Genomic DNA, 27,787 nt, shown 5'->3' on the forward strand with positions numbered 1-27,787 from the left:
GGACGTCACGGCCTCACAGCATATGGAACTTGCCATCCGGGACACCTATGTGGCTGGAGTCCGGTCCAACTACGCCAGACAGCGCCTGCTCGAAAAGGGCCCCCTCGACCTAGAAGAGACGGTAAAACTATCCACTCCCTTAGAAGTAGCTTTTCAGAGCCTCCATGCTTTCCCCTCCGACCACGCGATCCCCTCATGGACACCCGACCAGAGGGTGCCCCAGGCCTATGCTGCGCAGCTGCCCGCCCAACACGGGGGGCTGCCCTGCTATTTCTGCGGCCAGAACCAGCACCTCAGGCAGCGTTGCCCGGCTCGGAAGGCGACCTGTAGCGGCTGCGGCAAGAAAGGACACTTTGCCAAAGTCTGCCTGGCCAGGTTCAAAACTTCTAAATCACAGGCCCGACTTTCAGACTCACAGGCCCGCAGACCCCGCAGCGTGGCTGCGTGCCTGCCGGCACCGCCCCCTTCGGACGCGTCATCAGCCTCGTGCTGTCCGTGGGGGCAACCATCTTTGCCCCTACCCAACAGGTGTGCCATCTTGGCCGCCGTCTTCAACGCCGCCCGACACGTGCGACCGACGGGGGCAGCCATCTTGGGACCACCCCACCACCTTCGACCAGGCCGGCTACCTGTAACTCGCCACTGTCACCCTCAACCAGTCACGGCCCAAGCACCTCAGGAACTCGATGATGACCGTCCGGGTCAATAGGCACGAAACGGCCTGCCTGTTTGACTCTGGGAGCACGGAGAGCTTTGTACATCCAGACACGGTAAGACACTGTTCTCTCTAAATTTCCCCCGCATTCCAAACAATCTCACTCGCTGTCGGATCGCATTCAGTGCAGATCCGAGGGTACTGTGTCGCGAACCTCGCGATACAGGGCGCCGAGTACGCCAATTTTAAACTATATGTCCTCCCGATCTCTGTGCTCCTCTCCTGTTGGGACTGGACATCCAGTGCAACCTCAGGAGCCTGACCCTGAAGTTCGGCGGGCCCCTACCCCCTCTCACCGCGTGCAGCCTCGCGACCCTTAAGGTCGACCCTCCCCGCTCTTTGCGAACCTCACCGCCGACTGTAAACCCGTCGCCACCAGGAGCAGGTGGTACAGTGCCCAGGACAGGACTTTTATCAAGTCAGAGGTCCAGCGGCTCGAGGGAGGGGATCATCGAGGCCAGTAATAGCTCCTGGAGAGCTCAAGTGGTGGTTGTCAGGACCGGGGAGAAGAACCGGATGGTTGTAGACTACAGCCAGACCATAAATCGGTACACGCAACTCGATGCGTACCCCCTTCCCCGAATAGTGGACATGGTGAATCAGATTGCACATTACCGGGTGTTGTCCACGGTAGATCTGAAGTCCGCATACCACCAGCTCCCTATCCGCCTGGAAGATCGCCACTACACGGCCTTTGAGGCAGACGGCCGTCTCTTCCACTTCCTCCGGGTCCCCTTCGGTGTCACCAACGGGATCTCGGTCTTCCAAAGAACGATGGACCGAATGGTGGACCAGTACGGGCTGCGAGCCACATTTCCGTACCTGGACAACGTCACCATCTGCAGCCATGCTCAGCAGGACCACGACGCCAACCTTCAGAAGTTTCTCCAAACCGCCCAAGCCCTCACTCTCACCTACAACAAGGAGAAATGCATTTTCCGCACAACCCGACTGGCCATCCTCGGCTATGTCGTGGAAAACAGAGTCCTAGGGCCCGACCCCGACCGCATGCGCCCCCGCCTGCAGCTCCCCCTCCCCCACAGCCCAAAGGCCCTGAAAAGATGCCTCAGGTTCTTGTCATATTATGCCCAGTGAGTCCCCAACTATGCGGACAAAGCCCGCCCACTTATCAAAGCCACCATCTTCCCCCTGACATCTGAGGCCCGCCTGACCTTCAGCCGCATCAAGGCAGATATTACCAAAGCCGCGATGCACATGTGGACGAGTCCATCCCCTTCCAGGTGGAGAGCGACGCGTCACAGGTCGCCCTCGCCAGTCCCCTTACCCAGGCAGGCAGTCTCGTAGACTTTTTTTCCTGTACCCTCAACGCCTCCGAGATTCGACACTCCCCAGTCGAAAAAGAAGCTCAAGCCATTGTGGAAGCTGTGCAGCATTGGAGGCACTACCTGGCTGGTAGGAGGTTCACCCTAATCATCGACCAACGGTCAGTAGCCCTCATGTTCAACAACACACAGCGGGGCAAGATCAGGAATGATAAAATCTTGAGGTGGAGGATCGAACTCTCCACCTACAACTACGATATTGTATATCGTCCAGGGAAGCTCAACGAGCCCCCAGATGCCCTGTCCCGCGGCACATGCGCTAGTGCGCAAAATGACCGACTCCGGCCATCCACAATGACCTCTGTAACCCGGCGGTCACCCGGCTTCTCCACTTCATCAAGGCCCGCAACCCTACTCCACCGAGGAGGTCAGGGCCATGACCAGGGACTGCCAAATCTGCGCGGAGTGTAAGCCGCACTTCTATCGACCAGATAAGGCCCACCTTGTGAAGGTGCCCCGGCCCTTTGAGCACCTCAGCATCGATTTCAAAGGACCCCTCCCCTCTACTGACCACAACACGTATTTCCTTAACATCGTTGACGAGTACTCCCGTTTCCCCTTTGCAATCCCTTGCCCCGACATGACGCGGCCACTGTCATTAAGGCCCTGCATAGTATCTCCACCCTGTTCGGTTTCCCCACTTACGTCCACAGTGACCGGGGCTCCTCGTTTATGAGTGATGAGCTGCATCAGTACCTGCTCAGCAAGGGAATTGCTTCGAGCAGGACTACCAGCTACAACCCCCAGGGAAATGGACAGGTGGAGAGGGAGAACGCGACGGTATGGAAGGACATCCTTCTGGCCCAACGGTCTAGGAGTCTCCCAGTTTCCCGTTGGCAGGAGGTCCTCCCCGATGCACTCCACTCAATTAGGTCGCTCCTTTGCACAGCCACGAACGAGACCCCTCATGTCCGCCTATTTGTTTTCCCCAGGAAATCCACCTCCGGGGTCTCGCTTCCATCCTGACTGACGACACCGGGGCCTGTCCTCCTCCGAAAGCACGTGAGGAGCCATAAGTCCGACCCCCCTGGTCGAGAGGGTCCAGCTCCTTCACGCCATCACCCAGTATGCCTACATGATGCACCACGACGGCCGGCCGCCAAGATACAGTCTCCCTCCGGGACCTGGCACCCGCCAGTTCCCCTGCGACCATCACCTACCCTCCACCAAACACTGCCCCCGCCCCTACATGGCCTACACCCCCCTTCCCCCAATCGCCGACCTCCAGGGATGAAGCGCCAGAAGACACGCTCCCGGAGTCAACACCCGTGCCCGCAGCGACGAGGCCAACACCCGTTCCCGCAGTGACGAGTCCAACACCCGTGCCCGCAGCGACGAGTCCAACACCCATGCCCGCAGCGACGAGTCCAACACCCATGCTGGCAGCGAAACAAGGGCTCAGGCGATCACAGTGAACGATTAAGGCGCCGGACAGACTGTGAGCCGACTTCAACCCCGCTGGACTTCAATTTTTTTAACAGGGGGTGAATGTGGTGAATGTATTAATGCTACCATTCACCATTGTATTACATTACATTGTATTGTAGTATGTCGATGCCCTTGTGGGCTCCGCCCCCTCAGGGGAGGTATATAGATCTGCAGCCTGTAGGCGGCACTTAATACAGAGCAGTCGCAGGCAGGCACAGTTCTAGCTGATTAAAGCCACTGTTCACTTCAACTCACCGTCTCGTGTGAATTGATGGTCACATCAACCGGGCAGTTTCTGCTCACTACCACTCTTACAAACCTTTCCATTAGATCGCGTCCGCTGTGTTCTTACAGCACATCAGGAATGAAGTTTCATAATCAGAACTCAGAACCATGAAATAACCAGTGTCTCCACATCAGCAAAGGTTAAAGAAGGAGGTTGGTGTTGGTGTGGGGGTGGGTGGGGCAGTGCAGTGTCGGGACGTTGGTGGCTGGTGTCGGTGGGAAGGTAACAGCACATTACTCTAATTCAGCCAGGGAGACACATCTCCTGTCAAGTGAACAAAGATACACCACTCGCAGAAGAGTTTGCAATGACTCACTTATTGTTTGTATAATTTCCATAAATGCATTTGTTTCACTTGACAGGTTCAGTAATTAGTCAACCTTTCTCTTTACCCCAGGGCTTGGATCACCAAGTCAAACAGTGATGTGTTGCCTTGTCTTTTTGCATCACTTGGAGCACTAACTCTCATGTAAACTCATGCTCCCCAGGTCTCAATACAGTCTCCTTCCACTTACACTTAAATAACCCACGCTTGGCCTCAGTCTGAATTATTTTCTCTGCTTCCCAACCTTGCTGGAGGCCCCACATTGTTGACTTTGGCCCTTCATCTTGACCAATAAAATAAATGGGCTCCATTTACATTTTTTTTTATTAAATATTTTATTGAAAATTTTTGGTCAACCAACACAGTACATTGTGCATCCTTTACACAATATTATAACAGCACAAATAACAATGACCTATTTTATATAAACAAAAAATGAATAAATATTAAATAACAAAAATGAAAACTAGCCCTAATTGGCAACTGCCTTGTCACAAGTTACACCCCCCCCCCCCGCCCACCCCCCCCCCCCCCCCCCCACCCCTCCCCCCCCAATCCTGGGCTGCTGCTGCTGCCTTCTTTTTCCCATTCCATCTATCTATCCGCAAGGTATTCGACGAACGGTTGCCACCGCCTGGTGAACCCTTGAGCCGACCCCCTTAGGACGAACTTAATCCGCTCTAGCTTTATAAACCCCGCCATGTCATTTATCCAGGTCTCCACCCCCGGGGGCTTGGCTTCTTTCCACATTAGCAGTATCCTGCGCCGGGCTACTAGGGACGCAAAGGCCAAAACATCGGCCTCTCTCGCCTCCTGCACTCCCGGCTCTTGTGCAACCCCAAATATAGCCAACCCCCAGCTTGGTTCGACCCGGACCCCCACTACTTTTGAAAGCACCTTTGTCACCCCCATCCAAAACCCCCGTAGTGCCGGGCATGACCAAAACATATGGGTATGATTCGCTGGGCTTCTCGAGCACCTCGCACACCTATCCTCCACCCCAAAAAATTTACTGAGCCGCGCTCCAGTCATATGCGCCCTGTGTAATACCTTAAACTGAATCAGGCTTAGCCTGGCACACGAGGACGACGAGTTTACCCTGCTTAGGGCATCTGCCCACAGCCCCTCCTCGATCTCCTCCCCCAGCTCTTCTTCCCATTTCCCTTTTAGTTCATCTACCATAGTCTCCCCTTCGTCCCTCATTTCCCTATATATATCTGACACCTTACCATCCCCCACCCATGTCTTTGAGATCACTCTGTCCTGCACCTCTTGTGTCGGGAGCTGCGGGAATTCCCTCACCTGTTGCCTCGCAAAAGCCCTCAGTTGCATATACCTGAATGCATTCCCTTGGGGCAACCCATATTTCTCGGTCAGCGCTCCCAGACTCGCGAACTTCCCATCCACAAACAGATCTTGCAGTTGCGTTATTCCTGCTCTTTGCCACATTCCATATCCCCCATCCATTCCCCCCGGGGCAAACCTATGGTTGTTTCTTATCGGGGACCCCCCCAAGGCTCCAGTCTTTCCCCTATGCCGTCTCCACTGTCCCCAAATCTTCAGTGTAGCCACCACCACCGGGCTTGTGGTGTAGTTCCTCGGTGAGAACGGCAATGGGGCTGTCACCATAGCCTGTAGGCTAGTCCCCCTACAGGACGCCCTCTCTAATCTCTTCCATGCCGCTCCCTCCTCCTCTCCCATCCACTTACTCACCATTGAAATATTAGCGGCCCAATAATACTCACTTAGGCTCGGTAGTACCAGCCCCCCCCTATCCCTGCTACGCTGTAAGAATCCCTTCCTCACTCTCGGGGTCTTCCCGGCCCAGACAAAACCCATGATGCTCTTTTCAATCCTTTTAAAAAAAGCCTTCGTGATCACCACCGGGAGGCACTGAAACACAAAGAGGAATCTCGGGAGGACCACCATCTTAACCGCCTGCACCCTCCCTGCCATTGACAGGGCTACCATATCCCATCTCTTGAAATCTTCCTCCATCTGTTCCACCAACCGCGTTAAATTTAACCTGTGCAATGTGCCCCAATTCTTAGCTATCTGGATCCCCAGGTAACGAAAGTCTCTTGTTACCTTCCTCAACGGTAGGTCCTCTATTTCTCTACTCTGCTCCCCTGGATGCACCACAAACAACTCACTTTTCCCCATGTTCAATTTATACCCTGAAAAATCCCCAAACTCCCCAAGTATCCGCATTATTTCTGGCATCCCCTCCGCCGGATCCGCCACATATAGTAGCAAATCGTCCGCATACAAAGATACCCGGTGTTCTTCTCCTCCCCTAAGTACTCCCCTCCACTTCTTGGAACCCCTCAACGCTATCGCCAGGGGCTCAATCGCCAGTGCAAACAATAATGGGGACAGAGGGCATCCCTGCCTTGTCCCTCTATGGAGCCGAAAATATGCCGATCCCCGTCCATTCGTGACCACGCTCGCCACTGGGGCCCTATACAATAGCTGCACCCATCTAACATACCCCTCTCCAAAACCAAATCTCCTCAACACCTCCCACAAATAATCCCATTCCACTCTATCAAATGCTTTCTCGGCATCCATCGCCACTACTATCTCTGTTTCTCCCTCTGGTGGGGCCATCATCATTACCCCTAACAACCTCCGTATATTCGTGTTCAGCTGTCTCCCCTTCACAAACCCAGTTTGGTCCTCGTGGACCACCCCCGGGACACATTCCTCTATTCTCATTGCCATTACCTTGGCCAGGACCTTGGCATCTACATTTAGGAGGGAAATTGGTCTGTAGGACCCGCATTGTAGCGGGTCCTTTTCCTTCTTTAAGAGAAGCGATATCGTTGCTTCAGACATAGTCGGGGGCAGTTGTCCCCTTTCCTTTGCCTCATTAAAGGTCCTCGTCAGTACCGGGGCAAGCAAGTCCAAATATTTTCTATAGAATTCGACTGGGAATCCATCCGGTCCCGGGGCCTTTCCCGTCTGCATGCTCCTAATTCCTTTCACCACTTCTTCTACCTCGATCTGTGCTCCCAGTCCCACCCTTTCCTGCTCTTTCACCTTGGGAATTTCCAGCCGATCCAAAAAGTCCATCATTCTCTCCCTCCCATCCGGGGGTTGAGCTTCATATAATTTTTTATAAAATGTCTTGAACACTCCATTCACTCTCTCCGCTCCCCGCTCCATCTCTCCTTCCTCGTCCCTCACTCCCCCTATTTCCCTCGCTGCTCCCCTTTTCCTCAATTGGTGTGCCAGCAACCTGCTCGCCTTCTCCCCATATTCATACTGTACACCCTGTGCCTTCCTCCATTGTGCCTCTGCAGTGCCTGTAGTCAGCAAGTCAAATTCCACATGCAGCCTTTGCCTTTCCCTGTACAATCCCTCCTCCGGTGCTTCCGCATATTGTCTGTCCACCCTCAAAAGTTCTTGCAGCAACCGCTCCCGTTCCTTACTCTCCTGCTTCCCTTTATGTGTCCTTATTGATATCAGCTCCCCCCTAACCACCGCCTTCAACGCCTCCCAGACCACTCCCACCTGGACCTCCCCATTATCATTGAGTTCCAAGTACTTTTCAATACACCCCCTCACCCTTAGACACACCCCCTCATCCGCCATTAGTCCCATGTCCATTCTCCAGGGTGGGCGCCCTCCTGTTTCCTCCCCTATCTCCAAGTCCACCCAGTGTGGGGCGTGATCCGAAATGGCTATAGCCGTATACTCCGTTCCCCTCACCTTCGGGATCAATGCCCTACCCAGCACAAAAAAGTCTATGCGCGAGTAGACTTTATGGACATAGGAGAAAAACGAGAACTCCTTACTCCTAGGTCTACTAAATCTCCACGGGTCTACACCTCCCATCTGCTCCATAAAATCTTTAAGCACCTTGGCTGCTGCCGGCCTCCTTCCAGTCCTGGACTTCGACCTATCCAGCCCTGGTTCCAACACCGTATTAAAGTCTCCCCCCATTATCAGCTTTCCCGTCTCTAGGTCCGGAATGCGTCCTAGCATCCGCCTCATAAAATTGGCATCATCCCAGTTCGGGGCATATACGTTTACCAAAACCACCGTCTCTCCCTGTAGTTTGCCACTCACCATCACGTATCTGCCCCCGTTATCCGCCACTATAGTCTTTGCCTCGAACATTACCCGCTTCCCCACTAATATAGCCACCCCCCTGTTTTTCGCATCTAGCCCCGAATGGAACACCTGCCCCACCCATCCTTTGCGCAGCCTAACCTGGTCTATCAGTTTCAGGTGCGTTTCTTGTAACATAACCACATCTGCTTTAAGTTTCTTAAGGTGTGCGAGTACCCGTGCCCTCTTTATCGGCCCGTTCAGCCCTCTCACGTTCCACGTGATCAGCCGAGTTGGGGGGCTTCCCACCCCCCCCCCCCTGTCGATTAGCCATCACCTTTTTCCAGCTTCTCACCCAGTTCCCACGCAGCTGTATCTCCCCCAGGCGGTGCCCCCCCGCCCATCCTCTCCCGTACCCGCTCCCCCCTTTCCCCAGCAGCAGCAACCCAGTAATTCCCCCCTCCCACCCCCCCCGCTAGACCCCCCGCTAGCGTAATTACTCCCCCCATGTTGCTCCCAGAAGTCAGCAAGCTCTGGCTGACCTCGGCTTCCCCCCGTGACCACGGCTCGCACCGTGCGACGCCCCCTCCTTCCTGCTTCTCTATTCCCGCCATAATTATCATAGCGCGGTAGCCAAGCCCGCGCTTCTCCCTTGGCCCCGCCCCCCATGGCCAACGCCCCATCTCCTCTCCCTCCCCACCTCCCCCCATCACCACCTGTGGGAGAGAGAAAAGTTACCACTCCGCAGGATTAGAACATAAAAACCCTCTTCGCCCCCCACATTCGCCCCACCACTTTGTCCAAACGTTCTTTTTAATAACCCACTCATTCCAGTTTTTCTCCCACAATAAAAGTCCACGCTTCATCCGCCGTCTCAAAGTAGTGGTGCCTCCCTCGATATGTGACCCACAGTTTTGCCGGTTGCAGCATTCCGAATTTTATCTTCTTTTTATGAAGCACCGCCTTGGCCCGATTAAAGCTCACCCTCCTTCTCGCCACCTCCGCACTCCAGTCTTGATAAACGCGGATCACCGCGTTCTCCCATTTACTGCTCCGAGTTTTCTTCGCCCATCTAAGGACCATTTCTCTATCCTTAAAACGGAGGAATCTCACCACTATGGCTCTGGGAATTTCTCCCGCTCTCGGTCCTCGCGCCATAACTCGGTATGCTCCCTCCACCTCAAACGGACCCGCCGGGGCCTCCGCTCCCATTAACGAGTGCAGCATCGTGCTCACATATGCCCCGACGTCCGCTCCCTCCACACCTTCAGGAAGACCAAGAATCCTCAGGTTGTTCCTCCTTGCGTTGTTTTCCAGTGCCTCCAACCTTTCCACACATCGTTTCTGATGTGCCTCCTGTATCTCCGTCTTCACCACCAGGCCCTGTATATCGTCCTCATTCTCGGCTGCCTTCGGCTTCACGACCCGAAGCTCCCGCTCCTGGGTCTTTTGTTCCTCCTTTAGCCCTTCGATCGCCTGTAGTATCGGGGCCAACAGCTCTTTCTTCATTTCCTTTTTTATCTCTTCCACGCAGCATTTCAAGAACTCTTGTTGTTCAGGGCCCCATGTTAAACTGCCACCTTCCGACGCCATCTTGGTTTTTGCTTGCCTTCCTTGCCGCTGTTCCAAAGGATCCGTTGCAATCCGGCCACTTTCCTCTCCTTTTTCCATCCGTGTCCAGGGGGAATTCCCTTCTGGTTTACCGCACAGTGTTTTTAGCCGTTAAAATTGCCGTTGGGGCTCCTATCAAGAGCCCAAAAGTCCGTTCCACCGGGAGCTGCCGAAACGTGCGACTTAGCTGGTCATCGCCGCACCCGGAAGTCTCCTTTTACATTTTAGCCAATGACTCCCATCTAAGTCCATGATTGGTAACTCAATGATCACTGGATCACAATGGGTAGAAATGTCAAATGGTGCGATCCATGACCTGCACTGAGTCAGGTTCAACAAAGCCTCCTGATTAGAGTGGGTGTTGGGATGAAAACCACATGGGCAACGTTTCATCTTTGGCTCGCGATCTAGATGCTCTGGTTGGAAATATAACTGAGGCTCAGATCTGATTGGTACAAATAAGATTGGTGGAGGCAAAGAAGGAGCAAGCTCACTAAAAGGACCCCCCCCCCCTCCCCCACTTACTGTCTCCAATTTTGGCCACCTAGCCAAGCTAAGCCCTCTGATCGGTCCCTCAGGAACCCATTCCATGAGTGCTCTACCTAATCATCCACTATCACGTTTCCTTCATTCCATCAGTGATAAAATAAATCGTGGGACAGTTCTCCAAAACGGTCCCACGGCTGGAAATGTTTCCCAACATTCCATCAGTGAAGCGGGTTGGCTTCTTGATCGATTGACATAATTAGGATCCCAATTACTGACAACCACTGTCCCATCACATTGGGAGGCTATCATCTTCAGAAAGGAAGCTTCCCTGTGGTAGTTCAGTTGATCTTCAGTCAAAGATGTCATGCCACGAGGGCAGCACGGTGGCGCAGAGGTTAGCATTGCTGTCTCACGGCGCCAAGGTCCCAGGTTCGATCCCAGCTCTGGGTCACTGTCCGTGAGGGGTTTGCACATTCTCCCGTGTTTGCGTGGGTTTGACCCCCACAATCCAAAGATGTGCAGGGTAGGTGGATTGGCCACACTAAGTTGCCCCTTAATTGGAAAAAATGAATTGGGTACTCTAAATCTTTAAAAAAAAAGATGCCATGCCACAAAGAAGGGGCCGCAGACTCGAAAGACAGACCCAACGGCCCAAATGATCCGACTGGAGGAGTTTCCCATGTGCCACATTGCTAAGTCCCTCAGCCTCCTAATTTCCAATGTGCTTACCTCTCTGAGGGAAACTCCTTGTGCTGTTGCTGAGGCCTCTGATTGGACCAGCAACATTAATTGCATAGCAAACCAGCAGGTGGCCAATTAGAAGGCCACCAGCAATAAAATCGTCAATGCAATCCCACTGCCAATAAATGCAGGCTCGGAATCAGATTTTCAGCCTGGCATCGAGGTCCAGAGGCCCATAATAAAATACTGTCCGTTATCTCTGTTCCTGTCTCCACAGACACTGCAAACCCTGTTGAGTGTTTTCCAGTATTTGCTGCTTTCATTTCAGATTTCTAGATTTTGGCTTTTGATTTAAAGGTTAGCTGTTTTCAGTGGTCACACCTCAATTCCCATTCCAACAAGCAACATGGACTGCCATTTTGTGCAATAGCGAGAATGTCCTGCACTGTCAGAGATCAGCTGAGGTGGTTAAACCCATTGCCCTGCTCTGCTGGACATTTTAGTTCAAATATTCAAAAAAGTCTCAACCAAGAAGTAGCTGATTCACCTCATTGCTATTTGTGGGGCATGGGTATAGACAAAATGTTTCAACATTCATAGCGCATGTAACAGGTGTAGGAAAAACTGTTGCAGTTCATTTGGGCTGTCCCAACAATTTAGGGCCATTTCTTCAATGAGAAGTTGTACAGCCACAATGGGCTGTATTCTCCGATCCTCCACCTGGCTGTTTCTCCGCAGCACGCCATTCACTGGTGGCGGGATTCTATCTTCCCGCCGCTTGTCAATGAGGTTTCCCATTGAAGGCTCTAATTGGCTCCGGGAAGCTTAAAACTTTGCTTTAGAGATTGACTTCCTTCATTTTTAAATGTTCGACTTCTGCAGAAGTCGTTAACAGCCAATATCAACTATTGCCAAATGCATCTGTCAAATGAGTTCCCTCCTTGACTTAATCCTGCAATGGAAAGTTAATCTGACACTGCAATGACTGACTGGAACAAGAGCCGTTCACAAGGAGGCGCCAAAGCTTTCTGGAACTGTTCACCAGGGGAATGACAAAGTGTTATTGGCTTGCTAAGCTCTGCCGGTCTGGAATGTTATCTGCCGGCCTGTTTTTGATTGCCTCAATGAATCAGTGAGGAATTTTCCTCATTGACCTTTTGAATCTCTCTCTGGTGTTTTTGTCTCACATCAGGCGATTGCATAGCTGCAGGGGCAGGAAAGATTGTTGGCCGTCAGGTGTGGGTGGTGTGGGAGAAGCCCGGCGAATCATCTACACATGTTTTGGGCGTGTCCGAAGCTGAGGGGATTCTGGTAGGAATTTGCGGACGTCATGTCAGAGGTTCTGGAAGGGAGGGTTACTCCGAGTCCAGAGTGGCAATATTTGGGGTGTCGGAGAATCCGGGGGCCCAGGAGGGGAGAGAGGCTGACGTTTTGGCCTTTGCCTCCCCGGTGGCCCGGAGATGGACTTTGCTGGGGTGGAGGGACTCGGAGCCTCCAAAATCAGGGGTGTGGGTCAAGGACATGGCAGGGTTTCTCAGGCTGGAGAAGATTAAGTTTGCCTTAAGAGGTTCAATTCAGTGGTTCGCTCGGAGGTGGCAGCCGTTCATCGACTTCTTTAAGGAAAACTGACTGTCGGCAGAATCGGGAGGGGAGGCATGGCATTGCAGAATAAGGATAGGGAATCTAATATACGGGCAGTCAGGAGGTAGGGCGGGGGGAAGTTGGGTATGTTATTGTGATGTTGTTGCGTGTGTCGGACCGCTCTGTTGTTTAGAATGTTTAAATGTTAAAATTATAAATGCATCAATAAAATGTTTTCTAAAAAAAAAAGGATAGATTGTTGGCAGCGAGGGCCCCCCTTGTGTCTGATCATAATGATCCAAACATCGTGAGTGGTCTGGGGCAGCAGCCTTGATGGATTTTCCCCGCCCATTCAATGGCTAACAAACACTTGGTTCCTTTTTGGACACCTTCCTTAACACTCACCTGTCTTTAACTGGAACCATCGGGCTGGGGGTGGGGCCCATGGAGAGGCAGAAATCAGGATTGACTGGAGATCAGGTACATGTCGCTTAATGTCTCGGCTGAAGCTCTCAAGGCCGTACGTTGTAATCGCTTCAGTCACAGCAGATGGAATGTAGACCTCACGCCCACTAACAGCGTAGAACCCAATAAACACCTTATTTCTTCTTTCCAGACTTTCAATCTGAAATTAAATAATATTTGAATGTTTGCTTCATTACAACAGTGACTACATTTTCACAACTTTATTGGTTGCAAAGCATTCTGGGAGGCCCCAAGGTCATGAAAGCTACGAACGAATGCATTATTTAAAAAATTACCTTGTTCAATTTTACATGAATATTTATGTAGGCTTTTAAAATAATTTCACACAGACCTGTTAAACCTGTTTTTGAAAGGGACAGCCAGCTCGTGGGAACAGAACAGGAGTTGGTCATTCGGCCCTTCAAGCCTGCTTTGACATTCAATTAGACCACGGTTGATCCATTTGATCTATGGCAATTCCATTTACTTGTCTTAATTCCATACAATTCAACATCCTTACACAAGAAAAGCCTTTCAGTCTAAGTCTTGAAAGCTCCAACTGACTCCCAGTTACCACAATCCTTTGGAGGAGAGAGCTATGATTCTTTGTGTGGAGGAAGTGCTTCCTGATGCCTTAATATCTAGCTCTAATTTTAAAATTATGTTCTTCGTTTTTGATCCCTTTAAGAGAAAATAGTTCCACTGCATCACATTTTAAACATGTTGACCAGATCACCACTTTGTTTTCTATAATTAAACGAATACAAGCCAAAATATGTAAATTATCAACACAATGTAACATTTTCAACACTGCTAACATTCTTTTAGAGTTGGATAACTAAACTTTGCTAATTCTCTAAAGGTGGCAAACCTCCCCTCCATGAACAGTTACCAAAGTGCTCGGGTCCCATCAATTCCAAAAGTGAAAAGTTGAGTCCAGCCCTGAAGGTAAGAAAAGACGGTTGTTACAGATGGGGGGGCAGGGAAAGTGAGGACAGGAGTTTAAAATGTTGTCGGCACTGTTTTCAGATTCTAAGACAGGAGACCACCACTGGGTTTGAGGGTTGTTCCATTTCTGTAGGTCCATTCTAACATTATTGATCAGGCTGGAATAATTCAATTTGTGGAGTGAGACCCAATTGTGGGCCACCCTGACCCCCATGTAACTCTGACCCCCAAGTAACAAAAGCTTTTCCTGGCGAGGCAAAAGAGTAACGTCCCTAAATAGGCTCGTCATTTAGGGGCGTTGACTGGAAAACATTCACTCTTACCTAGGTTTAACTTATAGCCAGAGAAGCAGTCGAAAGTATTAAGTGTCCCCATTATGCATTGATGGAGGGAATTGGGTCTGTAATATATAAAAGTAGGTAATCTGCATAAAGAGGTATCCGATGTTCCACCCCATCCCGATGAATATCCCTCCATTGATTGGAAGCTCTCAAGGCTCTCTCAAGGAGAGAGGGTCTTTTGCCAGGTTGAAACCTTGGTAACATTCTGGTCGATCTCGGCAATCTCAACTCCAAGGCCTGCGCAGGAAGAGATGATTTTGTACCAGTTTGAGTATTTCCTACACTAATTTGAAAGATAACCATGGGAACGTTAAGAAGAAAGGTTTGAAAAACTGGGACTCTTTTCACTCTAAACACCAGTGATCTTATAGAGGTTTCCAAGTGGCAAAGAATTTAACAGAATAAATGGTAAATCATTGTTTCCAACCAGAGCGTGTTTGGAGACAGGAACAAGCTTCCTGAGAGGGTGGTGGGGACAGGTTCAATTTAAGTATTCGAAATGGAATCAGATTGCTATCTGAAAAGAAAGAACGTGCAAGGTTAAGGGGAGTGGAACTATGCAGAGAGCTCTTTGAGAGAGACAAAGCAGACGCAATGGGCCAAATGGCCTTCTTCTGAGCTGTAAAAGATTCTGTGATTGTGGCACTCATTACCAAGGAAATATCAACAATGCACAGATTCAGCATCATCACTTGAAAAATTAATCATTATTCAATTAGAACATTGGTTCTACTATGATAATGTTGCAAAAGTAATTGGATAAGAAAGAAGATAAAATTATACAGACTATACTTGCTTGTGAAATCCTCTTTCATCCCTTGGTTGACTCTAGACTTGAATATTCCGAATCTCTCCTCACCAGCCTCCCAACTTGCATCCTCCATAAATTTGTGCTCATAGAAAATGCCACTCCTTGTATCCTAGTTCACACCAAGTCCCGTTCACTCATCAGACCTACACTTGTTAACCTCTATTAGCTCCTGGTCTAGGCTCTCAGCTTTTCTTGTATCTCCTTGCAGACTCTCCCTAAAGCTGACCTGTTCTATTATCATCTTATGTCGCTCAGCGCCAACCTTTGCTTGATCACACTCCTGTGATGCACCTTGGGATATTTTAACGTGAAAGGTGCTGCATAAATGCAGTGCTGATGAAAGGGCAGAAAAATGTAGCAAGAAGGGATAGTTCCAGCATACACTTAGTGACAATGGGGTGAGTGCTCCCACTGTCACTAAACCACTTATCAGCCAACCTGGATATTGTCCAGATTTTATTGCATTTGGACATGGACTGCTTCAGTATCTGAGGAGTCGCAAATGGTGCTGAATGTTATCAATCTTCAATGAACAGCTCCACTTTTGACCTTATGGTGGAAGGAAGGCCATTGGTGAAACAGTTGAAGATGGTTGGTCTTAGAACATTACCCTGAGAAACTCCTGTACTATCACCCTAGAGCTGAGATGATTGACCTTCAACACCCACAACCATCTTCCTGTGTGCTAGGTATGATTCCGACCAGTGGAAAATTTTCCCGACTCCAGTTTTGCTAGGGCTCCTTGATAGCATACTCAGTCAAATTAAGCTTTGATGTCAAGGGCAGTCAGTCACTCTCACCTCACTTCTGGAATTCAGCTATTTTTCCCCTGCTTGAACCAAGACTATAATGAATTCAAGAGCGGAGTGTCTCTGATGGAACCCAAACTGAGTGTCAGTGAGCACCTATTGCAGAATAAGTACCTCTTGATGGCACCATCGATGATGTCTTCCATATGATGATTGAGCATAGACTGATGGGGTGGTAATTTGCTGGGTTGGATTTGTCCTGCTTTCTACCGACATGACATACATGGGTAATTTTCTGCATTGACAGGTAGATGCCAGTGTTGTAGCTGTACTGGACCAGCTTGACCACGGGCACGGAAAGCTCTGGAGCACAAGTCTTCAGTGCTATAGCCGGAATATTATCAGGACCCATAGCCTTTGCCGTATTCTGTGCCTTCAGCCATTTCTTGGGCGAATAGAGTTGGCTGGACTGGCATTTATGATGCTGGGGTCCTCCAGAGGATTATTAGCCATCAGTAGCTGCCTCTTAAGAAAGTGGTGGTGAGTCGCCTTCTTGAACCACTGCACTCTATCTGGTGGAGATAATCTTTCAGTGACATTAGGGAGGGAGTTCTAGGATTTTTACACAGCGATCTAGCAGGATTGTCGCTTGACATCTACCTTTGAAGATTTTTAAAAACTCAATTCAATTACGGAACGTGAAGGTTGCTGAAATGGCCAACATTTATTACTTATCCCTAATTTCCCTTGAGAAGGTGGCAGTGAGCTACCAACTTGAATTCAGCTGGCTTGTTAGACCATTTCAGAGGGCTGTGAGTCTGAAATCGCATATCGGGCAGACCTGATAAGGACAGCAGATTTCTTACCCTGAGGGACATTAATGAGCCAAATGGAATTTTACAACAATCCAGTCATTTCATGGTCACCCTAAAACCAGCTTTTTAATTCCAGATTTATTTAATTAATTGAATTTCAATTCTCAACAGCTGTCGTCAGATTTGGACCCATCTCATGATTATTAGTCCAGGTCTCTGAAGTCCAAAGGTTCGATTCACCGAAATGGGCACAATGGCCCGACGCTGGCGTCAAAAACGGCGCAAACCACTCCGGCGTCGGGCCAACCGGAAGTAGCAGAATTCTCCGCACTTCCGGGGGCAAGGCCGGCGCCGGAGGGTTTGGCGCCGCACCAGCCGGCGCCGAAGGGACTGCGCGAGTCCGCGCATGCGCCTAGGGCCAGCGTGATCCCGCGCATGCGCGGAACCGCCGGCGTATCCTGGCGCATGCGCAGGAGGGCGTCTTCTTCGCACCGGCCATGGCGGAGTCCTACAGGGGCCGACGCGGAAGGAAGAAGTGACCTCACGGCACAGGCCCACCCACAGATCGGTGGGCCCCGATCATGGGCCAGGCCACCGTGGGGCCCCCGTCCACCCCCCAACCCCACCCCCACTCCCCGAGGATCGCACCGGGCGATTTACCTGCCAGGTCCCGCCGTGTGGGACCATGTCCAATCCACGCCAGCGGGACTGGCCAAAAATGGGCGGCTGCTTGGCCCATCAGGGCCCGGAGAGTAGCCTGGGAGGCTGCTGCCAACGGCCCCCGACCGGCGTCGCGTGAATCCCACCCGAAAACCGGTGCCGGAGAATACGGCAGCCGGCATCGGGGCGGCGGTGCGGGATTCGCCCCTCCGGCGGGGGCGCGGAGAATCCCGCCCCAAGTCTCTGGTTTACTCATGCATGACATAACCACTGCCAAGGACCCAAATTTAAAACTGCAAGTTTAACCTTGCTGTGACTTTTGGAGGTTGATTTCTCCCACAGACCCTGAGGGCAAATGAGCTTTGAAGTAACAAACATTAAATAGCTGACATTCATTTGCATGTCTGATACCTGGAGCGTGAGAAACACATTTCAAAATATTATACAGTTTGCTATCAGTAATTTTCTCGCTTGAAAAACATTCAAATTACCCATTAATACAAATGAACCAATTCAAATAAAAACTGCAAATGATGCCTTTAACTGCCAGATTTTAATTTGCTTCAGAATAGAATATAATTCTAATTAAGAAACTCTAACTTTCTGATCTAGATATACATAAGAACATAAATACGAGAAGCAAGAGTAGGGAATTCAGCCCCTCGAGCCTGCTCCACCATTCAATATGAACATGGCGATCTCATCTCGGCCTCAACTCCACTTTCCTGCCCGTTTTCAATAACCCTTCAATCCATTACTCATTAAAAATCTGTCCGTTTCCTCCTTAAATTTACTCAATGTCCCGGCATCCATCTTACTCGGGGGGCAGTCAGTTCCACAGATTCACCACCCTTTGAGAAAAGTAATTTCTCCGAATCTCTGTTTTAAAGCTGCTCCTCTTTATCCTAAAACTATGACCTATTATTGCAGATTGCCCCACAAGAGGAAGCATCCACTCTACGTCTACTTTGTCAATGCCTTTTATCATCTTATATACCTCAATTAGATCTCCTCTCACTCTTCTAAACTGGAGAGAGTATCGGCCTAAACTGCTCAATCTCTCTTCATAAGGCAACCCCTCATCTCCAGAATCCATCTAGTGGACCACCTCTGAACTGCCTCGAGTGCAATTAATAGCCCTCCTCAAGTAAGGGGACCAAAATTGTACACAGTACTCCAGGTGAAAACCCACAGGTCCCAAGATTTTACTCATGCTGTGTTGCCGGATAGGCTGCATTATGGTTATGAAGATATTCTATATCATCAACTAAACATGAAGAAATAGTAACACACTGTGGTAGTCACCACTGTTTGTATATATTACGTATATGAGAAGTAATACGGTAAGGCTCCTGTACTACAGGTACGGGGGTAGATCCCTGCCTGCTGACTCCGCCCAGTAGGCGGAGTATAAATGTATGTGCTCACCGAGCTGCAGCCATTTCGGCAGCAGCTGCAGGAGGCAAGCCTCGATTACTCTCTACTCTCGTCTCGTCGTAATTGATAGTGCATCACACACGAAGTAAATGCCACACATAGAAAGTCCAACTCATAAATTAGGCCCTTTGCACCTTATTTGCATTGGATCAGCATACCCTGTACCACTTGTACGCACAAGCATTCCGCCCTCATAAGAGAAAACTCAAAGATATCACAAGACAAATCGTCAGGGAAGGAATTGAGGACTTGCAGTCTCACAGGCTCCACAGTTAAACCCTGCATTTTGTTGTAAATCAAAGGAAAATGTCACCCAGCTTGAGGTTGTTCTTAATCTTTAACCTCTTTCCATTTATTCAAAATTCTGTGCACGGTAACCTTTCTCAAGAAACTCTGCTCAACTAATGTCTAACATTAGGTATTTTACAATTGGAATTGGAGCTTTGGAACATTGAAGCAGGACACTGACCTGAGCCTGAACACCATTAGTGAAGAAAGCCCGCTTCAATGCCTGCGTGAGACCTCTTGTCACGTTCTGCTTAAGCATCGGGTCTGCTCGAATTTTTCTTGAGGACAATGTCACAACTGCAGAATGAAGAAAATCTGGATAAGCTTAAATCCAAACAGAAGACAACTTAAGGAAAAGACAGTTTCAAAACATGGGGCTTCATTCTCCGACCCCCCGCCGGGTTGGAGAATCGCCGGGGGCTGCCGTGAATCCCGCCCCCGCCGGTTGCCGAAGTCTCCGGTACCGGAGATTCGGCAGGGGCGGGAATCGGGCCGCGCCGGTTGGCGGGTCCCCCCGCTGGATTCTCCGGCCCGGGTGGGCCGAAGTCCCGCCGATAAATTGCCTGTCCCGCCGGAGTGGATTAAACCACCTTTTGAACGGCGGGACAAGGCGGCGTGGGCGGGCTCCGGGGTCCTGGGGGGGGCGCGGGGCAATCTGGCCCCGGGGGGTGCCCCCACGGTGGCCTGGCCCGCGATCGGGGCCCACCGATCCGCGGGCGGGCCTGTGCCGTGGGGGCACTCTTTTCCTTCCGCCTTCGCCATGGTCTCCACCATGGCAGAGGCGGAAGAGACTCCCTCCACTGCGCATGCGTGGGAAACTGTCAGCGGCCGCTGACGCTCCCGCGCATGCGCCGCCCGGGGATGTCATTTCCGCGCCAGCTGGCGGGGCACCAAAGGCCGTTTCCGCCAGCTGGCGGGGAGGAAATTCCTCCAGCGTCGGCCTAGCCCCTCAATGTTGGGGCTCGGCCCCCAAAGATGCGGAGCATTCCGCATCTTTAGGGCGGCGCGATGCCCGTCTGATTGGCGCCGTTTTGGGCGCTAGTCGGTGGACATTGCGCCGTTTCGGGAGAATTTCGCCCCTGGTCTCAACTCCTCACTTCTCAGAGACCAGGGGCGGGATTCTCCGACCCCCCGCCGGGTCTCCGGGCCCCGACGGGCCGAGCGGCCGCCCGTTTTCGGCCGGTCCCGCCGGCATGAAATATACAAGGTCCATACCGGCGGGACCTGGCTCTGAGGAAGGCCTGCGGAATCCTCGGGGGGATCCGGGCCCGGAGGGGGGGCCCTCACGGTGGCCTGGCCCGCGATCGGGACCTACCGATCTGCGGACTGGCCTGTGCCGTGGGGGCACTCTTTGCCTCTGCACCGGACTCTGTAAAGCTCCGCCATGGCCGGCGCGGAGAAGAACCCACTGCGCATGCGCAGGGATCATGCCAGCGGTTCTGCGCATGCGCCAGAACACGCTGGTGCTCCTGCGCATGTGCCAACTCGCGCCAGCCAGCAGAGGCCCTTCAGCGCCGGTTGCCGCAGCGCCAACCACTCCAGCGCCGGCCTAGCTCCCGGAAGTGCGGAGGATTCCGCAACTTGCGGGCGGCCCGATGCCGGAGTGGTTCACGCCGCTCTTTGTCGTCGGTACGGCCCACCCGCCGGTTGGGGGAGAATCCTGGCCCAGGTATTTGCGACCTCGAGGGAATGGGAAATGGAATCAAAGTGAGAATTCACCCAGTTGTTCTTGGAAAGATCCATACCAGAAGTCACAGAGTCAAGCAGAGGTCTGGGAGCAAGGGCCATTTACACACCATCTTGTGGAGGAGATAATAGACGACTGCAGGGAAGCCAGAGAAAAAGGGAGAGAAAAATCACAACGTACCATTTGGCAGAATTAAATCATTGAGATTATAGTTGCGATCGTGTGTCAGCCATTTGGCTCAGTGAGTAGTAGTTTTGTCTCTGTGTCAGAGGGTCCCACTCCAGACATTTGAGTACAAAAATCAATGCTGACTCACAGTGCAGTACCAACAGTGCTGCACTATCAGAGGTGTCCAATGGAATTCTCCGTCAGCAGGATCCACCGGTCCGCCCGGTGGCGCACCCATGCCCGTGCGTTTCCCGACGGCATGGGGTGGCCACAATAGGGAATGGAGAATCCTGCTGCTGGCAGGGGGCGCCCCACCGGAAAACATGGCTGGCAGACCTGAGAATCCCGCTCGTCGTCTTTCAGATAAGACATTAACCACAGCCCTGACTGCTCTCTGATGGAGTGAAATGATCCCATGGCACTATTTTGTAGAACAGCATGGATGCTCCCCCAAATATCTGGCCAAAATTTAAACCTCAACCAAAATCACTGAAAGATACTGGGCTGGATTCTCCACTCCCCACCACTGATGGCGGGATTCCCAATGCGGCCGAGAATCCAGCGTCATGCAAAAAACAGGATTGGTGCCCGTTCCGATACTCTAGTCCCCCGTTGGCAGCGGCATTGAGGTCCGAGATTCACACCCCGTGCCAGCAGGAGGATGCAAATGGGTCAATTCATCTCCCTTTACGCTTGAGTGGATTTCAAATAGTCAATGTGAAACTAACCACAATATTTATAAACATCTAGCTATGATTGACAGCTCTTGGGTCACATCAAAGCCAGTTAACTGCTCTCACTTCCTCTTTTTCTCTGCATTTAGCACTTAACGGTCTTTGATGTGGTTCAAGAGCTATCAGTCATAGCTAGATATTCATAAACATTGTGATTAGTTTCACAGCTGACTACTTGAAATCCATTCCAGCTAAGGGAGATGGACTAAACAATCCAGGCAGCTGGGTGATTGTAGAAGCTGTCAATGACAGCCTAGTAAAATCAATTTCACATAGATATGAATGAAAGGTTTTCAGATCAAAGATCTGAGGGGGTTTAATCCTAGCTGATGTAGTTTTCTCTTTTTCAGGGATTTACAGGTGCTGTTCCCTCTGCCTGAGCCAGCAGGTATATTGCACAGGTGGGTTTTAAGGCAGTCACCCTCGTACTGTGGGAGGGGCGGGTGACTCGGTAAATCGTGTTGAGGGGTGGAATTGCATTGTGGGAGTGGCAGGAGACTGTGGCCCAGCCGTCGGACCTTGCTATTGGGCCGCCAATTCACAATGTTTTCTACATCACAACAGTGTTACGTCTTGCATTGTAAAGCACTTTGGAATGTCCTGAGGTTGCGAAAAATACTGTCAAAATGCAAGTTCTTCCCTTTGATTTAATGAATGATTTTGTACCTTTCAATTGGAAAAGGGAGCAACAATTAAGTTTGTTTGAGGTCCTGTATGTGCTATTCTTCATATATGCACCAGATGCACTGGTCATTTTGGGACTGTTATATTTATTAAATTGACCAGTTTTCACCACGCTAAGAATTTTGAATTGATAACTATACTTTGCCAATCATTATGTGCTTAGTTTAAGAAATTAAAACTCATTCTCCAAATTAAATTTATTAAAGCTTAATAATTATCAGTCATTTGAGCAGAATCTTTGCTGTCACCCAGCTGCATATCTACATGCATCAATTAGACTGTTTGAAAATCAATGACAGTACTTTGCCTGAATATCAATGCATCATGAATACGGTGAATTTTGAACTGCCATCGTTAAATGCAATAACAACAACTCGCATTTATAAAACACACTTAAAATAGTAAAATCTCCCAACACTTTCCAGGAGTGGTTTAGCAAATCAAATTTGACATCAAGCCACAAAAGGAGAGATTACCACAGGTGAGCTAAAGTTTGGCAAGTTTCGAGGAGCGTCTGAAAGGAGGAGAGGTGGGTGGTTTATAGGGGAGGAAACTGCAAAGTTCTGGGATAAGGTAACTGAAGTCACAGCCACAAATGGTGGAATGACACTGGAAATGTGCAAGAGCTCAAAATTGGAGAACCACAAATATACCAGAGAGCTGCAGGTCTGGAAAACATTACAGAGTAGGGAGGGGCGAGACTGGTGGAATTTGAAAGCAAAAATGAGACTTGTAAAATGAGTCACGTGTCTCCGTGTTAAGTTTTTTTTATGGCTAGCGATTAGAAAGAAGTAAAGTTCTTTTTAACTTTTCTGCTTACAATTGGCAGGGAGCAGTCTATCTACAAATTGCATCAGATTGCCCACTCTTAATCTTCTATACACAAGGGAATACAAAATGAAGGTGATGACCATTAAAATGTCAGAAAAACACCCAAATCACAGGAGCTAGTTGAATTTTCGCAAGTGGAATCATCTTCTCTGTGTTCACTTGATCAAACACGTCTGTATTTTTGAAGACCTCTATCAGATAACCTCTCAGCCTCCACTTTCCAGAAAAAAACAGCCCTAGCCTGTTATTTCATAGAATAGAATCCCTCCAGTGCAGGAGGAGGCCATTCGGCCCATCGAGTGTGCACCGACCCTCTGAAAGAGAAACCTACCTCGGCCCACTCCCGTGCCCTGTCCCCTTAACATCTTTGGACACTAACGGGCAATTGTCTAGCATGGCCAATCCAGCTAACCGGCACATCTTTGGACAGTAGGATGAAACGGAGGACCCGGAAGAAACCCACGCAGACACGGGGAGAATGTGCAAGCTCTACACTGAGTTACCCGAGGCCATAATTGAACCCGGGTCCCATGCACTGTGAGGCAGCACTGTACCATTGCGCTGCCCCATTCAACACTATATTTTAAATTAAAATTTCAACAATTTGGAAGTCTTCTGCCATGTTCCACTGCGGGACACTATTGCTTCATCCTTCCAACAAATTCCTGGCAGGGTGATATCATGGGGAGACAAGTTATCCTCTGCAAATGTGCATTACATTTTCTGGAGAATTTTGGCTCATAGACAGAACAGTTTTTTTAAAGTTGGAATAAGTTGGAGTGAGTTGGAATTGTCTTGTGGAATGTCAACAGGGAAAAGTGTGATCTTTCCCAGCAGGAAGGGATAACAATCTCTACCCTTAATAATTGAAATTTTACAAGCCACATTCCTCCACAAAGCAGCAGCAGCAGGCATTAGTTCTTAATAACTGCCGAGAATTTGGTTTGTCAACAAGTCAGAACATCCAGAGATTTTTTAAAAAGGCATAATCCTTTTAAAACTGAGGTTTCGTAAATAAATTTAAAGTACCCAATTTTTTTTTTAATTGCCAATTAAGGGGCAATTTAACATAGCCGATTCACCTACCCTGCACATTTTGGGTTGTGGGGTTGAGACCCATACAGACACGGGAGAATGTGCAAACTCCATACGGACAGTGACCCGGGGCCGGGGTCAAACACGGGTCCTCGGCATCGTGAGGCAGAAGTGCTAACCACTGCATCACCGTGCCGCCCCTAAAATTGAATTAGAAGGATATGGTGTTTACAAAATAAAAGAGAATTTACTTTAATATAACTGCAGATTTAAAAGTGTGTCAGTACCTGTCCTGACCCAGAGTTGGTCTGACAATCTGCAGGTCAGACTAGGCAGCGTTGGCGAGCTGACAGGTATTCCATGTGTTCCCTTGGCAGCAGTTGTAACATGTATTGTTGCCTGTGTGTCCCTGGGCGCCAGACCTGCTGTGGTGATTGAAGTTAAGGCTGCTGTTAGCGTCAGAGAAGGCACCATCGACGTTTTTCCAGTCTCCGCATGTTGGTTTGTCCAGTCACCCGTGCTCGCAGTCACTGTTGCCAGCGGTGGCACAGAGCGTGGTGCGGGCGTTGTCCGGATTGGGCTTTGGACCTCGGTTGTGTTGGGTGCACGGCCTGCCATCCTAGAAACTGCTGGCGTTTGAGAGGAAGGCATTAAAGTCATGCCGCTAGCTGTGCCCGGGTGCCCGGTCATCAGAGCAGGGCGAGAGGCAGCATTTGCCACTGACGGCTTGCTGATGGTGGTAGCTGTCTTGTCAAAACTGGTTGGTGTTGGAGCTGGCTGAAGAGGGATTGTTGTTGCCACGCTCCCAGTTAACTCCGAGTCGGTCATAGACCTAACAGCAGCACTCGCTGTGGCTGGAGGTGGTGGGTTTGCCTTGGTGTCATCTGTGATGACCAGTGGTGAAGCTGTAATGACAGAATTTGTTAGGATTTGTACAGGGTAAAAAAAAATCATATACTTGTATAGTTGATTAGACACTGACAGATAGAGTTGTATTGGCAGGAGTTACCATTGTCATATCAGTGTGAACATTATTAGACACACTGACTGCCAATACACTCGATGATTTGGTGGGTGACATTGATAATGAGGGTCTCGCACTTTAAACTACATCTGCTAACTACAGTCATTTTGTTTCCTGTGTCAACTGTGATATTAAAGATGCAGACGATTTGGAGATGTGAGAGGTGGAGAGGTTTTTTTAAACACAGTATGATCTGAAATTCTGGAATACATCACAGGTGAGATGGTGGGCGCATAGAAATTTAACAGTAACTTTCAAAAGGGAATTGGATTACTACTTGAAATAAAAAATATTGCAGGGCTCTGAGGAAAGAGCAGGGGAAGTGAGACAAATTGGATCGCTCTTTCAAAGAGCCAGCACAAGCAGATTAGGCCAAATGGCCCCCTTCTGTGATAAATTGAAATAAACAGAGATCTATTTTGACAATTAGTTGGCTGCCTGTTCCAATGATAAAGGGGCCGAGCCCTAACCACCACCCCTGCCAAGAACCATCAGCACCCCACGCCAATCACCCTCACCGACACCCATCCCACCCCTTCCCCAAACAAAAGGCCCTGGGCCTATAAATCTTGCAAGTGAGCTTCAGGCAGCCAAATATGCATTCCAGTGCAGCTCTTCGGATTGAGGCCTCAAGATTGTGTCAGGTGGCTGCCAACGTGGTAAGTCTTGGGGAAGGGGTGGGTGCGAAAGAGCTGTTGTGGGGGGAGGGGGCCCAGCTGAGAGGGTAGGATAGTCACGACCATGGATAGCAGGGGTATTGGGGCAAAGCAAACCACAAAAAAACTCAGCACCCAGATTTGGTGAGGCTTCCTAGCTTCCATTGCCCATGGAAGTTGATGGAGCACGAGCACAATGCAAGCACTGACGGTACTGATCTAAGATAGCAGTTGAGTTCTCATTTACATCATTAGATCCTGCATCCCCCCTCCCCCCCCCCCCCCCCTCATTCAAAGGAGATTATCGCATGAAACAGGCAACGCTTTGGGCACCCAACATTTTTCAAGATGGCGCTGACCACATCATCTGTGTTAATGGGCAGTGAACGATACCTACCCGATTAACATCAAGAAAGTCGACTCCACAAAGAGCGATCTTTGGCGGGTAGGATCAAGGAAAACCCCAAGGCCTTTTACACATATGTGAGAAATATGAGAATGACTAGAGCGAGGGTAGGTCCGATCAAGGACAGTAGCGGGAGATTGTGTATTGAGTCTGAAGAGATAGGAGAGGTCTTGAACGAGTACTTTTCTTCTGTATTTACAAATGTGAGGGGCGATATTGTTGGAGAGGACAGTGTGAAACAGATTGGTAAGCTCGAGGAAATACTTGTTAGGAAGGAAGATGTGTTGGGCATTTTGAAAAACTTGAGGATAGACAAGTCCCCCGGGCCTGACGGGATATATCCGAGGATTCTATGGGAAGCAAGAGATGAAATTGCAGAGCCGTTGGCAATGATCTTTTCATCCTCACTGTCAACAGGGGTGGTACCAGGGGATTGGAGAGTGGCGAATGTCATGCCCCTGTTCAAAAAAGGGACTAGGGATAACCCTGGGAATTACAGGCCAGTTAGTCTTACTTCGGTGGTAGGCAAAGTAATGGAAAGGGGACTGAAGGATAGGATTTCAGAGCATCTGGAAAGACACTGCTTGATTAGGGATAGTGAGCATGGATTTGTGAGGGGTAGGTCTTGCCTTACAAGTCTTATTGAATTCTTTGAGGAGGTGACCAAGCATGTGGATGAAGGTAAAGCAGTGGATGTAGTGTACATGGATTTTAGTAAGGCATTTGATAAGGTTCCCCATGGTAGGCTTATGCAGAAAGTAAGGAGGCATGGGATAGTGGAAAATTTGGCCAGTTGGATAACGAACTGGCTAACCGATAGAAGTCAGAGAGTGGTGGTGGATGGCAAATATTCAGCCTGGATCCCAGTTACCAGTGACGTACCGCAGGGATCAGTTCTGGGTCCTCTGCTGTTTGTGATTTTCATTAATGACTTGGATGAGGGAGTTGAAGGGTGCGTCAGAAAATTTGCAGACGATACGAAGATTGGTGGAGTTGTGGATAGTGAGGAGGGCTGTTGTCGGCTGCAAAGAGACATAGATAGGATGCAGAGCTGGGCTGAGAAGTGGCAGAATGAGTTTAACCCTGAAAAGTGTGAGGTTGTCCATTTTGGAAGGACAAATATGAATGTGGAATACAGGGTTAACGGTAGAGTTCTTGGCAATGTGGAGGAGCAGAGAGATCTTGGGGTCTATGTTCATACATCTTTGAAAGTTGCCATTCAAGTGGATAGAGCTGTGAAGAAGGCCTATGGTGTGCTCGCGTTCATTAACAGAGGGATTGAATTTAAGAGCCGTGAGGTAATGATGCAACTGTACAAAACTTTGGGAAGGCCACATTTGGAGTACTGTGTACAGTTCTGGTCGCCTCATTTTAGGAAGGATGTGGAAGCTTTGGAAAAGGTGCAAAGAAGATTTACCAGGATGTTGCCTGGAATGGAGAGTAGGTATTACGAGGAAAGGTTGAGGGTGCTAGGCCTTTTCTCATTAGAACGGAGAAGGATGAGGGGCGACTTGATAGAGGTTTATAAGATGA

General features: G+C 49.9%; 1 protein-coding gene across 1 annotated transcript in view; it reads right to left on the bottom strand.

Annotated features, from left to right (window-relative positions):
- Positions 1-27,787, bottom strand: part of kiaa1549la (KIAA1549-like a) — a 431,663-nt gene that overhangs the window by 269,874 nt on the left and 134,002 nt on the right. Inside the window, exons 3-5 of the mRNA XM_072466225.1 lie at positions 24,456-25,073; positions 19,211-19,326; positions 12,921-13,140 (exon numbers count right to left, since the gene is read on the bottom strand). Of these exons, the coding sequence (XP_072322326.1) occupies positions 12,921-13,140; positions 19,211-19,326; positions 24,456-25,073 (954 nt within the window). The remainder of the gene's footprint in view (positions 1-12,920; positions 13,141-19,210; positions 19,327-24,455; positions 25,074-27,787) is intronic.

Source organism: Scyliorhinus torazame, chromosome 10 (assembly GCF_047496885.1).
Source record: "Scyliorhinus torazame isolate Kashiwa2021f chromosome 10, sScyTor2.1, whole genome shotgun sequence".
In the NCBI taxonomy this organism is placed as follows: domain Eukaryota; kingdom Metazoa; phylum Chordata; class Chondrichthyes; order Carcharhiniformes; family Scyliorhinidae; genus Scyliorhinus; species Scyliorhinus torazame.